This window comes from Ailuropoda melanoleuca, chromosome 15, assembly GCF_002007445.2.
Source record: "Ailuropoda melanoleuca isolate Jingjing chromosome 15, ASM200744v2, whole genome shotgun sequence".
Taxonomy (NCBI): Eukaryota; Metazoa; Chordata; class Mammalia; order Carnivora; family Ursidae; genus Ailuropoda; species Ailuropoda melanoleuca.
The window spans coordinates 88,450,381-88,467,590 of NC_048232.1; the positions used below are offsets into that span (position 1 = coordinate 88,450,381).

At 52.1% G+C, this 17,210-nt stretch overlaps 1 protein-coding gene across 1 annotated transcript in view; it reads left to right on the forward strand.

Moving 5' to 3' along the window:
* The window catches only part of TBC1D22A (TBC1 domain family member 22A), a 312,609-nt gene that overhangs the window by 106,082 nt on the left and 189,317 nt on the right, over positions 1-17,210 (forward strand). The window contains 2 exon segments of the mRNA XM_034644032.1: positions 1,165-1,293; positions 4,722-4,784. Coding sequence (XP_034499923.1) covers positions 1,165-1,293; positions 4,722-4,784 — 192 coding nt within the window.

Consider the following 17,210-nt stretch of genomic DNA (forward strand, 5'->3'; position numbering starts at 1 on the left):
GCAGCACCACCCGCAAACTGCCCCATCTGTACTGTGGAATACTGCTCGTTAGCCGACTCATGCTTCAGTCCGGATGAGTCACAAAGACCGTAGGCTGAGTGAAAACAAAGCGTGGGCCCCCAGATGATTCCATGTGCGTGAAGTTCTAGGGCAGACCTCAGTGCTCCCTTGTGAGGGGGCGAGCAGCTCTCCGGGGTCTCCGGTTGAGAGTGTAGGGTGGACGGCTGCGGGCACAGGGATGGTTTTGGGGTGATAGAAATGCTCTGTCGCTTCAATGGGGTAGTAATTACACAGCTGTGTACCCTTGTCCAGGGTCACGTAACTGTGTACTTAAAAGAGGCACATTTTATATGTGTTAGGTCAATAATGTTGATTTAAAAAGGAGAAACAGAAATAAAAAGCATATAAAACTTACCAGGCAGTGTGGCCATGAGCCTGGGCTCTTCATGACCACTCGGAGCCACCTGGCGCTTCTGGGTTTGAGTTCTCTTTATGTACTGGGGCTGCAACTGCCAGGCACCCAGGGCACTCCGGAGAGAGGAGAACATTTGCATAGGCGACCGTCTGTACCTGTGTACGTGTATGTGTATTACGTGCACACATGTGAGTACAGGCCTCTGTCTATGTTGTGTGTTGTATGTGTGAGCATGCACACACATGTGTGCAGGCCTCTCTCTATGTTGTGTGTATGTGTGAGCATGCACACACGTGTGTACAGGCCTCTCTCTATGTTGTGTGTATGTGTGAGCATGCACACACGTGTGTACAGGCCTCTCTCTATGTTGTATGTATGTGTGAGCATGCACACACACACACACACGTTCCGTTGTCCTACGACCGTGCAGACTTCTCAATTCTTTGAGGCACACGAGGCGTTTAGAGCCAGGATCTCGTCTCAGTGCTGCTTTAGAGGAGCATGAGGACCAGCCTGCTCGGAGGCTCCGGTCTGACTCCCACGCTTTGGCCGTGAGTCCGGTGTGGCTGGCCCGGTGAAGGCTTCATGTGTCCGAGCCTCAGAGGCCAGCCAGCGGATTTCCTTGCTGTCTGTTTTTGTTTTTACAACTCATTTATGCTCCCCCGTGTACAGTTTCAGAATGCCACTTCAGCTTGGTGAATCAGCATTAACCATACACACTTTTTGTTTTTGTTCTTTTTCTCACCCAGGGCTACCTTCCTGCCAATGTGGACCGAAGACCAGCCACTCTCCAGAGAAAACAGAAAGAATATTTTGCTTTTATTGAGCACTATTACGACTCTCGGAATGATGACGTTCACCAGGACACCTACAGGCAGGTGGGCTCCTCTCCCATGTTTCATGCTATGTGAAAGACTTCAACGGTGATGGTTGGTAGGAGGGAGTGTTCTCTCTAGCCTGTCCCGAATTGGGTCACAGATTAGCGTTTTCTAATAAATAAACTTGAGAATAAATAACGATATGCCTCTGATAGTAGTATTACTATAACCATAATAAAAGTATGCTTATCTCTGGCTCCTTCTACAAAAGTGAAAAGTGTGTTTTTAATTGGAGTTACAAAACAGATGCCCACGATCCCTTGCCAGGACCCCGAGACCTGGCTCAGGAGTGGGGGGCTCTTCTGGGCTCAGTGAGCCACCATCTCGCCTAAAGGCTCGGGAGCAGGCATTTGCCTGGGTCGATCAGAGGAGAGTCTCTATGGGCTTAGTGGGCTCTGGGTCCCCTGGGGCACTGAGGAATGGGATTTAGATGGACGAGAGCTGTGCCCGTCAGCTGGATTCGGGGGTACACAGTTCAGTCCATAGCAACACGTGTGGCCACTTAATCGTTTCTGCTGTTTAGCTTAGTACAAAATGGGTATAATTATGGCTTCTTGAACAGTCCATTGACAGACGGTGTGTATAATTGGAAAAGTACTTAAAATTGATTTACAGTTCACAATACATTCAGAATTTGCTATTAGAATAGCTCTTTGAGGGCTTTGTAATTCTCACTGTCTTTGTAATACGTGAGAATTCAGAATGGTTGGTGCTACGTTCATCCATTCCCTTGTTTATTTTTTTGCTCCATTTAAACAAAAAGGTAGTTCTTAGCTGCTAGCTCTGCATCCCGTTTCTGAAATTGACTTCTGACTTTCCTGAGACATGTCAGTACCGAGTTTTTCCTTTTGGAAATCCTTGTAGGTGAAGGAGCCTTGCCGAATTTTTCTGCCTCAGATGTGGGCAGTCCACATCTCGCTGTCATCTTGGTGTAGATCTGTTAGAAAGCTCCAAAGACAGGCCTTCCCTCTGGCTGATAACCGGGGTTCTATAAGGTTAATGGATTCTGGGGGAGTATCTTCCTCATGGATGGGGTACGGTGGAGCTTGGGAGGAGGATTGTCATGCTTAAGAGCGAGGACCAGGAAGAGGGCAGGAACCCGCTTGTGTTGCCTCCCGGGGTGGGGCCCGTCTGCCTCGGGCCCCTCTCCATTGGGCCCATCCTTAGCCTCTCCCGAGTGGCTCCCAGGGCATAAGAAACTGATTTGAGAGAGGTTGCATTTGGATTTGGTTAGGGAAATATTAGGTTACCTGGTTTTTCTTTCCACTTCACTAATTTTAGGGAATGGGCCAATTTGGTATTGTTTTGAATATGTTTCTCATGAATTTTCATTCAAGAAAAAGACTTCCAAAGGATGACACCAGCATCTATCTATAAGATTTACCAAGCTGTATTCTATTATGAATTTCATAACGGAAAGTTAATTAAAAACGGGTTACATGCATCTTTATTCAGTTACTGTGATAGGTAATAAAAAGCTTCCATGTTACTGTGAATTCCCCAAATGTTTCGGCATTAATGTAGCTGAGAACAACATAGCCCGTGGCAGTTTGGTTGGCCCCCTGGCCTTGCAGAGTCTTCTCCTGGGGGTGGGCTCCGTGCTGTCTTTGCTGCTTCTGTCTCAGACGCGCTGTTTGTCCAGGCAGAGCCTGGTTTGCTCTGGGGCTCGGGCACGCTCCTGTCTCCCTGCTGCCCACTGCTGGGGGTTGTCCCGCCCTCCCACATGGCGGGGAGGCAGCAGGAGCGCGGGGCCGCGGCCTGCTTTCACATCCCTCTGTGTCCTCTGTTGATGTGCTCAGGTGTCTGGTGGAAGATGTCATGCCCAGAGCACACAGAGTTGGTCAGATTCGAGATTCATCTGGTGTGTCTCCCTACTCTGGGAGTTCTGCAGACCGTCGTGGCCTCCCCTACACCTCTGTCCTAGACATGGGGGGCACAGAGAGCCCCCCGTGTCCAGCCTCCTGTAGCGCCCCCTCTCAGGTTGGACCTCCTCCTCCCATTGGCACAGACGACGGCGGTGGAGCTATGGTGCTTGCTGTCCTTGCCACTCAGCAGGCACGTGACAGGCAGCTCTCCTATAGGAGGGGACAGACGTGCCTGAGTGTGATGGCACGGGGGCAGGGTTCTGAGGGTGGCGCTCGAGGACAGCCTAGTGCAGGCTAGAGTCCTCTGGCCCCCAGTCTGGACAGTACGCCCCTCCCTCCCAGCACCACTCCCCGCAGCCTCCTTCGCATAGCCTGTTGCACGCACGTCTCTGTTTCCTTGGTTCCTCCCCGTGTTGCTCGGAGGGCTTGGGGCTGATCGATTCCCATGCTGCTCTCGTCCGGCTCCTTACCTGTCACTTTCCTTTTACCTTCCTTCATTGCTGCCCATGGTCCATGCCCCCTGAACGCTGAGTCCGGTGGCCCCCGGCTCCCTCCCGGGTCCATGCCCTGGCTGGGTGCTGCCGAGGGGCTGCTGGTTTCCAGGTTCCCCCCTGAGGGAAGAGCCCAGGCTGGAGCCCGTTAGTGGGGAAGCAGCCCCCACGCCTCCGAATGGCGCAGTTGCCAGGGCTCCCTAGGCTCTTGATCCACCCTGTGTGCTCTTCACCGGTAGCCCTTTGAGGTATAGCAGACACCTTCTAGACAAGGACACCGAGCCCCGGGGCCTCCGTGATGTGTGAGGACACTGTCGTGGTCCTGTGGTAGTAGGATCCTCGTGGTCACGTCTGAAGACGGGGGGGATGGACCTGAACCGTAGACTCCCTCTTGGCATTAAAATGTGGTGATGGGGATGGTCACCATGTTGGTCCTTGGGGGATATTCATGTGGGATGTCGGGAGCCAGCCCGTGATGCCAGCTCAAGCCCTGAACGTTCTTACTCGGTTGCTGCTTGAACGTGTGGGTGTTTTCCTGTGCAGCGTGGGGGACTTCGTGGTAACTCACATCAGGCGGTGGCCAAGCGGGGGTCAGCAGAGATTTTCAAGTGCTTCCTTTGAGAAGTGCCCTGGGTCCCCACGGACTCTGCGAAGTGGAAGAATGTGGCCCGGGTGCCGGGAAGACGCTGCCACAGCCGAGAACTTGTACGCAGTCGACGCCCCCGAATTGCTGCCCGTGTCAGAGGCTGCAGATCAGTGTTCGCTAATTGCTGTGGATTATGTTGCTGAAGAGCTGAGGGCCGCTCTCTCCCTCATCACACAGCAGGCCCTGTTTGGTTGGGAAGGGTCAGGCAAGCCTCCACGCGGGGACTGAGGGAGCCCCGTTCAGGAAGAACCTGCCATGTCCTCTGGAGCCAAGCTCGGTGACAGAAGGAATTTGTGTTTTCAGAGCGGGAGCGGGTCAGAGTCCAGAGTAAATTCATGGTTTCGTTAAGGATTGCTGTTTCAATCACATGCTTGTAATGACATTCGTCACCTTGGAAAATAATACATCTTTCTCCTGCATCTCCAGATCCACATAGACATCCCTCGAATGAGTCCGGAAGCATTAATACTTCAACCCAAAGTGACAGAGGTAAGAGCCGGGATGGTGAAATGCCTGTGCAGGGTTTTCCCTCTGTCGGGATGGCGGGGCCCACGAACTAGCGAGATGGTTGGTGCAGTTGGGGTGCTTATCCACCACAGGTTTGGGGGTAGCCCTTGTGAACATAGTCATGGACAGGAATCGCTGATTGTTTTGAAAATACTTTGTGTGTTATATCGACGCATATAGAAGATACGGGTGTGTGTAGCTGAGCATACACTCGTGTCCACCCCCACTGTGGACCAAGAATCCCGCTCACGTTGGACCCATCGTGTTGGAGGGGCCCCCAGGACATGACCAGCCTCCTGACTCTGTGATTCCTCACGACCTCCGCGCGTGTTGTGTGGTGTGGTGGCCAGTCCGCATCCAGGAAACAGTGGGGGCCACGTCCTTCCTCCGGTAGCCTCGTCCCTCCGCAGCTTGTGTTTTTCCTCCACGTTAGTGTCTCAGATTCAGCTGATCTGTGTGTCCAGTTGTAGAGCAGTCCATCATTTAAATATTTAAAAATTTCTGCGGCCTTTTTCTCGTTGCCAGACATTTGGGTGGTGTCTCACGTTCTGTGATTGGGACCTTCAGGCACATTCTCGCAGGTGCCCACAGGCAGGAGTTTCTCTGGGGCATTGCCAAAGACGTGAAACGGTTGTGTGTTGGGGTGTAGGCCTGTTGAACCTGCGGGATGGTGTGAGCACGCTCCCAGGTGCGCTGCACTCCTCACGTGCTCGCCTGCAGAGTGAGTCCCGTGCTCCACGTCCTGCCAGGACTTCCCACGGGCATTCTTATTGTGGCCTCCGTCTGAGTGTCTCTTCTTCCTGGTGGCGGTGAGCACCTCTTCCTAGATTTATGGGCTCCTGGGTTTCCTCTTCTGTGAGATGCTTGCTTCTGTCTTTTGCCCATTTTTCTTTTGGGTTGTTGATCTAATTTTTTATCGGCTGCTGATCTTTATGTGTTAGGGATTCTCAATCTTTGTCAGTTTGCGTGTCACATGTGTCCTCTTCCACACTGTGGCCACTCCTCACTTCCTTCTTGGTGGCCATTGATGACCAGAAGTTCCTCATTTCCGTGTGGTCGAACTTCTCTGTCTCTTCTTTCTTTATTTATGGTTAGTACTCATGTGCTTTTCTTAAGAAATCTCCCTGTATTTCACGCAGTGCCTCTCCCATGGTCTCACCTGAAAGTTTTAACGTTTGCCCTCCATACCTGTGCGTTCCATGTGTCTGTCATTGCCCGCTGTGCACGAAGTGAGGCGCACGATGTGAGGCAGGGATCCAGTGAACTATCAGCCTGTAAAGGGACCCGTCGGGCCTGGTTGCCACCTTGTCTGCCCACGTTTGCAGCCTCCCTTCTGGTGTTCGTCCTTCTCACATGTGCACACGTGTTTCCATGGTCTCTGTTTTGTCCCGAATTCAAGGTGTCTTCCCACAACACCACACCTGCCAGTGAGTTTGGTTGCGTCCTGGGTGTCCTTGGCCCCCCTTTCCCCGCTAGGCCTCTGGCCTGCGCATACCCATCTGAGCCTCACAGTCAGATGGCCCGGCTTCCGTGTGCCCCGTTGGTGTTTACTGTCTGCAGGTTGTGTGGCGGGAGCTGCACGGAGTCCGGAGACCAGTTTGCGAGGATGGACGTGTTCATGAAACCCAGTCTCCATTGTCACGAACATGCGGATTCTCTGTGTTCTAGGCCATGTCAGTGTAGTTTTGGAATGTGCTCCATGAAAGGTCTTGTGTGTGTTTTATTAGACTCATTCTTATCATATTTTTTGTTGCTCTTATAAACAGTATCTCTTTAAAATGGAATTTTTTTACTGTTTGAGATACTTGCTTTTGCATCTCAATTGCTCCCGTAAATGTACTTTTAAACTTTGCTGTTGCTTGTATGTTTGGTAAGTTTGTTGAACAAAAATCCTGGACTATGAAAGCAAAAGTGCTTCTAGATTATAGAACACAAAAGGAGAAAATTAGCCTTCCACAGAAGTAGTCATTTTGAGACACTTCTTCCTGATTGTCTTTTTCAGCAAGTTGTACTTACCGTATCTGGAAAACAAGAGATAACATATTGTTACCTCTTTATTATTATTATTTTTTTTAATGGACGATGGAGTCGGCCACAGACTTGTGGTTTATTTCATTTTTCTGTTTTTCCCGACACCCGACACCTTCCTTGTAGAGCAGAGCTCGCAGGCTCTTGGTTCCGGAGCAGGGATGCAGTCACCGTAGTGGGTGCTGATTGGTCTGGTTGTCTGGACGTCCTGGGACCCGGGTCCCACTGCTTTGAGGCACCTCTTCCCTGGCAGCCACTCTCTCTCTGTTAAGCGATTTCTCGCTCTGCATTCGGTGTACGTCCCCTGTAGCTGCAGACCCTGCCCAGGCCCCCGCTCAACGGGGCAGTGCCACCCGAGGGGCTGCCGGGCTCCCCGGGAGGACGTGGGGCGCAGGCGGGCTGCCGCGCAGAGGAGAGGGCCATTCGGGCCCAGCTCTGGGTGCGCGGGGAGTGAAGGGATGAGCAAGGGGCTTGAGGAGAAGTATGGTCTTGTGATCGGCAGTAGGCAAATCTGGGTCTAGTGTCTGGTATTGGGAGGCTCGGCCCAGGGGTTTCTGCAACAGACAGTCAGTGGCCTGAACGCACAGAGGGGTGTTCCTCTGTCTCAGGCATGAGCTCGCTGGCCGTGAGGCGGCGGCTCCTCTGTGCTTGGCTTCCCCCTCGTGGCCCCCGCTGGCTGCTCTGTCTAGCTCTCTGCATCCCATTTGTCTTCAAGCAGCGGGAAGGAAAAGACACGCAGAGAAGGACGTGCCCCTCCCTTTCCAGCTGTTTTGTAGCAGTTGCTCGCAGTTCTTCTCACATCCCACGGCCAGAACTGAGTCACGCTGTCCTTGGTGTATGGAACCGGGAAAGTGTAACTCCGATTGTGCTTGGTCTGTGTGCCTCCCTGAAGTCTGGGGCTTCTGACTGCTTGGGAAGAAGGGTTTCGGCGTTTCCCCCCATCCATCCACACGCTCCCTTATTCATTCAGTAGGTGAGTCCCAGTTCTGCTCAGGTTGTCCTCCCTCTGCCCCGTCCTCTTCCTCCTGTGGCTGGACATACAATAAAATTCACCCATTTTAAGTATACAGTTCGATTAGTTTTGATACCTGTAGGTAGGAGTATGGCAACTACCTGAACCATGATCTAGAACATTTCCATCACCCTGAAAAGTTCCCTTTGCTGTCAGCCTCCCACCCCACTGTGTCCCTGTGAAGTACTGATCCGTGTTCTGTCTCTAGAGTTTTGCTTTTTAAGAATTTCCTACGAAGGGAATCCTACGAATGGCAGCCTCCCGTGAGTGGCTTCTCTTCGTGCTCAGACACGCGTCTGCGTCGTCACATGCTGCTGCTAAGTGGGACTCTGTTGTCTGGGTGCATTCCTCAGTGTGGTTACCCACTGGCCAGTACTCGATGGGTACTCGGGCTCTTTCCAAGTGTGGGTCATCGCAGATTTGCTGCAAACCTTCTTGTAGGGCGCCAGTGAGGGCCCCTGTGTCCCTCTGTGCTGAGTACCTGGCCGAAGGGTGGTTGTGTGGGAGTGTTATGTGTACATGCTTCATGAGAAGCTGACAGACTAGTTTCCATGGTGGCTGTCCCGGCCTGCCTCCCCCCAGCGGGTGCGGGGGTCCCGGCCGGCCTCCCCCTAGTAGGGAGCGAGAGTTCTTGCCCCACGTCCTTGTCAGTCCTTGGTATTACCAGCCTTTTGTTTCTGCCAGTTTTCAGTGGGTGTGTAAAGCGGTCTTGTGGGTCATAGTTTGCAGTTCCCTGGTGACTGACGGTGTTGAGCATCTTTGCCTGTGCTGATTTGCCATGTGGAGATCTTCTTTGATGACCTATCTGTTCCATTTTTGCTCACTCTATAATTGCTTTTCAGACCTTTAGCTTGCCTGTTCCCTGGGCTAGTTCAGCCTGGAAATCCCTGTTTTATGGAAGCTCAGCTGGATTTGGAGGCCTCTGGACTTGTTGAAGTGATGATAGGAAGGTTTTGAAAGGAGCAGTGGATGGTGTAGGGCCGAAGGGCCATCGTGCAGCTGCTCCCCACCAGAAAGCGGAAGCAGAGCTGGAGCCAGCGACCTTTGTCGGGAGGTCACCGCCCCTCCCCAAGGGCGAATGGGTCCCAGGAGGACCGCAGACCTTCTAGGTCCAGCCGTGGCTCACAGCTACCTGTCCAGTGAACAGCTGACCGATTCCTCTTTCTCTCACCTGTGACATGAGTGTCTGGTTCCCTCTGGGCCTTCAGATCTTACTGGGAGGTTGTCTTGTCTGAGGTCCCTGACGATGTTCTCATGATGCCTCCTGTGGGATTGTGTCTGACTTCTTGTTTATGACGTGACTCACCCTGTCTGTTTGTCTGCTCCCCGAGAGCGGGGCTGGGCCCTGGCTGTGCCCTGGGTGCCTGAGCGTCTCCTGGAGCCTCATGGGATTTAGGAGAGTGTGTTGAAATTAGTAATTAATGTTTTTATCCGGCGTTGTTGTTTGAAAGTAAAATTCAAAACTTTTTGGCTCCTTTTTTTTTTTTTTAATCTTCTGTCCAGTGTTGAACAAATTAGATCTGTTACATTAAAAAATACGAATTCTGACCGGTGGCCCTATGGCTGCTATGGTGGGGGTGGCAAGTTTATTAGAAGAAACGATATTGAATATCACTGCTGGGCCTTTTCTCCTGAAAAGTTCATCATCTACCGAGTGACTTTGCCTCCGTGGTTATTACATTATCTGCCTTCTGGTTATCTGCTTCTTAGAGCAGTTTCACAAATTAGGGAAATAAGATGCTTTTTCCAATTAGCCATGCAGAAGTGATGTCCCATTACATTTCAGCAGACACACAGGATAATGAAACATGCAGGCTTTTTAAGCCACATTATTTATGTGCAGTTTTTAGAATGAGGGTGATGAGTTTTCCACGGCCCTGAGGGTGGACATCTTCTAGGAGGCACACAGCAGTGCAGCACGGGGACGTTCAGAGTGGGCTCCTGCCCGCAGTCGTGCACTTGCTGTGCCCTTGCTCGGAGCCGCGTGTGCCCTGCCACAGCTGGGCCAGTAGTAGCCGGAGGAAGACCGCTTCTGGAGGCTCTGGAGTTGGCTCTGGCCACCAGCGGTCTGGGGCCACATCCTGGTGGGTTCCCGGCATGTGCACATGGAGGACCCCTGAGCAGCCTGCTCCGCATGGCCGACCCCCAAGTCTCTGTCCTGTTAGACCTCGCTCGGAGGGCCAGCAGCCTGCACGCTGGCGTCTTTCCTCCTGGCTGCCTGGCAGGGGTCTCTTGGGTCGAATCTGTGAATCTCTGAGCTGTCTGCTGGGATTCTGGCCGTGGCTGAGCTCCAGGCTTTGTCTTGTCTGACTCTGTAAGGACGGGGCCCGAGGCCCCTTTCTTCCGCCGTCCTTGCGGTGGTGCCTGGTGTGTGGCATGGTGGATGAATGATGCCACATTAAATCACACACTCCTCCCACATGGGTATTCTGTAGGTCCTTTCACAGGAGAGGTGAGGCTGGAGGCTCCTCCCAGCTGCAGGCATTGGGCGTGTTCAGTGTTCCCCTCTGAAGCTTCTCCCTCCTCGTCTGTCTCTTCATTTGGGCTCCTAATTGGGCCGTTCCCTCCCCCAGAGGTGGGGATGCGTTTGTGAGAGCCCCCGAAGTACTTATTTGTTATATAATCAGTTCACTAAACTCTCCTGGTATGTATTTTGGGAATCCTATCAATACATCTTTTCTGTCTCTGTTTTTATGGTAAAACATATCAGAGCAGAAGGATTTCTATAACGTGTATGTCCAGATTCAGAGAGACAAGCAAACATTAACCTACAGGTGCTCACTGTTAGCCGAAGAGAGAGAGGCCCTGCTGTGTCCCCCCCCAGACACTTCCCTGTCTCCCAGCAAGTGACCATTCTCTTGTATTTTGGTTGACTATTCTCTTGCTTTTCTGTCAGGTTTTATCATGTGTTTATATGCGTTTGTATGTTTTTACCTTTTTTAGTCTTTATTTTGTAGGAGGGTTATTGTCAATATATTTGTGGGTGCTCTTCTGTCACAGCATTTGGTTTTCAGGGTCACCCACTGATGTATGTGGTTGGCGTTCGTTTCTTGGTGCCGTGCCCCCCCCCCCCCCCCCCCCCCCCGCGCCACTCCAGGGGCAATTTAATCTCTGGGTGTCCAGTTGCCTGACACACTCNTTTCAGGCCATTTTCACTCCTGTGCGTTTTCTCAGGATGTCGCTGTGCACATTCCTGTGTGAGCCTAGTGTGCGTGTAGAGTCCCTCTGGGGTGTGTATGGGGAGGGGTCCCGGGGGCTGGGAAAGGTGAGTACGGCAGGGGTGCGGAGGGCGGGGAGTGCCCAGCACCATCCCTCCCCTGCACTTGGGATTGTCATGCGGAGCCCCCTGCCCCGGTGGTGTCCCGCTGGGCTTTTAACTTTCGCTTCCTTAAGGGCACCTGAACTGGAGTATTTTTTCACAGGTTTCTTGGCCATTTGTGTTGCTTCTCTTGTGAAATGCTTTTGTTCCATATTTCCCTTGTGGTGTTTGTTAGTTTGTTCTGTTGATTTAAAGGACTTCTCAATCTGTTCAGGATGCTAATTCTGTTTTGGATGCGGATGGATACATGCATCTCCCTTCCGGTAGTGGGTGGTTCTTTACTCTGTTGGTGAGGAGACATTCTTAATGTACTGTGGCCAGTTCCATGGGCTTCGCCTTTATGATTATGCCTTTTTGCATCTCTTTTTATTTTTTGAAGATGTATTTATTTACTTGAGAGAGAGACGGAGAGTACGTGTGTTGGGGAGGAACAGAGGGAGAGGGAGAGGGAATCTCCAGCAGACTCCGCACTGAGCACAGAGGCTGACACGGGGCTCGATTCTACAACCCTAAGATGGTGACCTGAGCCTAAACTGAGAGTCAGACGCTTAACCAACTCTGCCACCCAGACGCACTGCGTTTTTGCATCTTAAGACATTGTTTTTTAACCTCACGATTTCAAAGAAGTCTTAATCTTTCTTCCAAGAGTTTTGAAGTTTTGCCCTTTAGATTTAGGGCCATGATCTGTTTGGAATTGACTTTGTGTGTGTGGAGTTTGACGTGGCAGTCTGATTTCGGAACACGTTCCCCCGTGGGGATGCAGGTTTGCCCCCACCCATGGATCAGCTCAGTCTTAAATCAGGATTCCACAGGTATGTGGGCCCCGTCTAGGATCTCATCCATTCTGCTGGTCTGTCTGTTTGTCCCTGTGCTGGCTTCCTTTTCTTGGCTCTGAGGTCTTGCTGTCCTGCGGGCCAGGCTGCCCATGCCTCTACCTGAGGCATTCGTGAAAATACCAAAGCAGCTCGTTAGTTTCATGAATATCCCAGAAATCACATTGAATCTACCTGTCAGTTGGAGGGCACATTCTGTTTTTGCATTTCTGTAGTTCTCTGGATCTTTTATTTTTATTTATTTTATTTTTTTTTAAAGATTTTATTTACTTATTTGACAGAGAGAGAGAGACAGGCAGCGAGAGAGGGAACACAAGCAGGGGGAGTGGGAGAGGAAGAAGCAGGACTCCGGGATCACGCCTGAGACAAAGGCAGACGCTTAACGACTGAGCCCCCCAGGCGCCCCTGGATCTTTTATTTTTAAACAATGTTTTCTTTCTTGTCTTCTTTTGATACTCTCTAGAGAGAGACTTTTGTCAGTGAATCTTCTATCTGGCCCATTTTACTAACCTCTTTCATCAATTCTCATGTTTTGTGTGTGGCTGTGGTTGAGGTTTTAGAGGAAGTAATCATATTACTTGTGAATAATGGCAGTTTCTTTCTTTCTTTTTTCTGTTTTGATGCGTATTTGTTGTTTTGTTTTGTTTTGCTGGCTAGGACTTCTGCCACAGCGCTGACCGCAGTGGGGAAAGCAGGCCTCCCGGCGTCATTCCCGATCATAACGGGAGGCCTGTTCACACTGCGCCGACTTCAGGGAGTTACTCTAAGCATTACGGATGCCGTTTGTCACGTGGGGGACGGTTCCTTGCTCGTGGCGTTAAAGTCATAAATGGTTGCTGGGGTTTATCAAGTCCTTTCCCCCTGTCATCTGATATGAGAATACATTTTTGCCCCCTTATTCTCTTAACGTGGTGGATTTTATTTGTAGACTTCCTGGTAGTGAGGGACGGTATGTTCTGGAAGTAAATTGGCTTGTTGGGGTGGATTGTTCCAGGACCTGGCAGGAGCAGGTCCGTGGCCATCTCGTGGGCCGCACCACCAGAAGGGAATGTGGTCGCGCCTGAATTTGAAAAAAATGCTTCCTTCTGACTGGCCCCTGATCCTTCACAATGCTTTGACATAGAGCTGTGTCTGTTGTGTTGAATATTTGGTCTGGTAATAATGACACTGTGATGTTTTGTTTGCAAGTGTTTTGAGTGTAGTGAGACATCTGTGCTTTTGCTGACCTATCAGACACCTGTCTTGAGCACAGAATGTGGGGCGTAGATTGTCACGTTGGAAGGAGGTGAGTGTCAAGTAACTCACACACCACACACGGCCTCATTGCTTTAAGAGAGTTCTAGGTTATTAATTAGCGTTGTGACAGATCACCAGTGGCCGTCTTGGTGTGCCCAGTGTATATTTTATGTGATAGGTGGCTGCCTTCTAGTGCACATTTTAGGTTTGCTACGGGCTCCTCCTTGGCGTCGTTCATCAGGTGTTAGAATTCATATGGGGCCAGAGTTGCTTGGACCGTGCTGTGCACACTCGCGCTGTGGTAACTTCTTCTGGGCCACACTGCTCCTGGGCTCCCAGGCCTGCGTACCACGCAGTCCTCCCAGCAGAATCGCGGGTGTGTTGCTCCTCGCACAGAGATGGTCTCTGCGGTCTTTGTGTGCTGCGACGTCGTGTGGCTCGTGCATATGCTGGAGCGTTTTCGGATGTCTGAAACCAGGTTTCTGTAAGTCCTCACGAGCGCGGCGACATTTTCGAGTTCAGTGTGTTTAGTGTTTTAGACTGCAGAGTGGCTAGCTCCTGGAGCGCCCCGTGGGGCTGTGTGGGTCCTGCCTCGGGGGCCCCTGGAGGGCACGGCAGGTTTGCAGAGTGAAGACAGGGACCTCTCCAGCCCCTCCCGGGAGCCTTCTGTGCAGGGATGTCTTTTGAGTTTTCTAGGAGAAACCTTTGTTGGTGCTCAGGTGTCTGAAGTTTGGCAAGCGAGAGTGAAGGGGAATGCCTGTCACGTTTGCATTTTTTCAGCCCTGGTGGTAACAGATACTAGTAACTCTTATTACTGTTGCTGAGTGTAAGTTGATTTGTAGAAAAGATACTTTGGAAGGAGTTTGAAGTTTGAACTACTTTTAATGAATTCCGACTCTTCAGCAAAGACAAGCACATCAGGAATGTTTTTTTTTTTTTTTTTTTTTTTTTAAAGTTTTTTTTTTTTTTTTTTTTTTTTTTAAAGATTTTTATTTATTTATTTGACAGAGATAGAGACAGCCAGCGAGAGAGGGAACACAAGCAGGGGGAGTGGGAGAGGAAGAAGCAGGCTCATAGCAGAAGAGCCTGATGTGGGGCTCGATCCCACAACGCCGGGATCACGCCCTGAGCCGAAGGCAGGCGCTTAACCGCTGTGCCACCCAGGCGCCCCGCACATCAGGAATGTTAACAGAACTTTAATAGCTAATAAGATCCAGTGTGTATTCATGGTTGGAGCCATTTCGGATCGTTCTGTGTTTTCACTAAACATGCCCGTACATGCGAGCATCCTGCCTTTATTGTCCTCTGCCAGATGATATCGCTGCTTAAACTGACAGCACATTATTTAATCTTGAGTTAATGTGCTGTGACAGAGCTCTCTCCCCGTCTCTGCATCTGCTCCTGACTCACCGCGCTGCTCCCGCTAGTCGCCCCGTGCAAGCAGCTGCCTTGTTTCCACCTGTCCTGCCTCAGTGGTCAGGGAGGCACCTGGGTCTCTGGCAGACGGTGTGGGGGGGCTGTGACCCCCTGAAGAAGCGCCAGTGGACACCGAGGCCCGGGTGTGGTCTCTGTTCTCGGCACTGGGCTGTCGAAGGGTGGCCATGGACACGTATGCAGGAAGCAGAAGGGATCCTATCATGTCGTCCAGAAAGTCCGTGTGAGTGTGTGTGTGTGTGTGTGTATGGTGCCAGCCTTGTTCTGGTCCTGCACAGAGTCAGAGAACATAGCTCTGATCACGGTGCTTTGTGGGGACACTTGAATTTGGAGGGTAACACTGAATTGCTGGCGTCCCCCATGTCACAGTTCTGGGGAGCCTCTGTTTCCTGACCTGGTCGTCCCACAGCCGTGTAGGAAGAATGTCCTGACTCCCAGGCTGTGCCCCACCTCCCCGGTGCCCCCACCCCCCACAGGCAGGTGGTGCAGGCCCGGGGGGTCCTGGTGGGGCCTGTGTCACAGGCAGTAGTGTAGATGCTGGAGGGTGGCTTCTAGCCCCGAGGTCAGCCGCCTCCAGCTGGTGGCGGGAAGCTCCAGCGAGGCTATCCTCTGGCCTTACCGCGCTTGCCCTGGGGGAAAGGGCTGGGCAGACACCGCCCCACATGCCCTCAGGCCGCTGGTGGAGTCTCCTGATTTCTGGCTTGGCCCTTTTGGCTTGTGACCCTTGATTTCGGTGACCCTCTGGCTCTTCCTGCTTTGCCTTGGGGGGACTTCCCACCAGCTCTGTCCTTTGTCAGTCTTCTGAGCCTGGGCCCAAGGGAACTCTGGGGCATTGGGCCTGGTCAGTGAAAGGTCTGGTGGTGGCCGGACACCCAGTTCTCCTGGTGCCTTCCTTAGGGGGGAGTGAGAGCACATGCAGGGGCCACTCGTCCTTGGGGTTGTACCATCTGTGTGGGCTGACCTCGGTAAATGTCCTTCAGAAGATTCCTCTCGGGTTTCGTTTTTAGTTCAGTCTGTGTCAGGGAGCAGCGGGGCCCTGGCCGTGGAGAAGCCAGCAGGAGCAAATGCTTGCTCCCGGTTTGCCCCCAGGCCCATCGCTGGGTGTACATTCAGGGGAACTGGTGCTTAACTCGAACCCCCTTTAAGGGTCCTGTTGTTGACTATGAAAATACCTGCTTGGAAAAGGTGATAGGAAAGCCGTTAATGGTGGTGTCTCTTGCCAGGGGCTTGGCCATGGCTGGGTGCGTGCTGTGAACAGTAACAGCACAGATCAGATGCAGGTTAGAAGCCCTGCCGCTTGCGGCCCGTGGTGCAGGGAACGGGATTCCGTGTCCTCAGGACTTGCTCTCAGCGATGTCTCATCTGTGGAGAGCTCATTATGATGGCAGTCGAATGGAAAAATATTTTCGGGGTAACCCTCAGAGGTCCTGTCCTGATGTGCTCACGGTCACACGTGCTGTCCTGGTCTTTGTGGCAGGGATGGGATCTACGGCGGGCACACCGTTGCTCAGGTCGTCACAGCCCTTGTTAGGAATGGGGCTGAGGGTCCTTGAGATGGGATCTGTCACAGGGAGGCAGTGGGGACCCTGGGGCCCCACGGGACAATCTCAGCTGGTTTGGGGAGGGAGTTCTGAAAGATGCTGAGTGACTTGGACTCGGACCTGTGCTAATTGTCGTGATTTCAGAAGCAAAGCAAAGTCAGATGAAGTAATTTAAGACAAAAAATACAGGATAAATCACAGTCAGTGAAGAGGAAAAGAAGAAAGAGAAAGCAGCCCTTAGCCTACTAATGACACATGTAGTTTCTGATGTGGGCCTGGTCCTGCCAGTCAGCTTTGCAGCCTGGCCTGTGGTTGGTCCTGGCACGGCCTCGAGTGGACGAGTTAGTTATGCTGCCGATAGATTTAGGTCTGGGCCGGGTGTCCTGCAGCAGCCCCATCTTCTGGGGCCGCGGGACCCCTGTCCTCTTTTAGCCCCTGCAGCCAGCCCTCCTGGAAGGGAGCAGGGACAGGAGCTGGAAGGGGGCCTGCATGTGGCTGGAGCCGTGGGAACCTCCTTGGTGTGGCCAGGGGCACGAGTGAACCTTGGGGCCCCCAGGAGGGGCTGCTGGGATTCTTGCTGCGTTGTGGTTCCTGCCGACCCCCTCCGCCTGGAGGCCCCTCTGCCTGGCACCCCTCCACGTGACACCCATCTCAGCTGGCAGGCAGCTCAGGACTTCGTTCTCCTCCATGTTCTAGATTTAGGAGCTTTCAGTGTCACCAGGCATTCTCCCTACATGGAAATCTTTTCTGTGTTATTGCAATTAATGGAAAGTTTTTCCTCCTGGGAGTCTAGACAAGGCTGAACTGTCTGTCATCTCATAAAAGATAGGCTTCTGCCTGCCCCCTTAGATAGATGGCTGTTGCAGCGTGTTCTGTGGGTGGCGTCTGGCTGTGCCGCTGTGCCGAATCGGGCACATAGGACTGGGGGAGCCTGCCAGGGCAGGTGTGTAGACCTGCGGCCTGCAGGTGCTTTGACTGGGGTGGGGTTCTTTGTGGCTTCCTGTG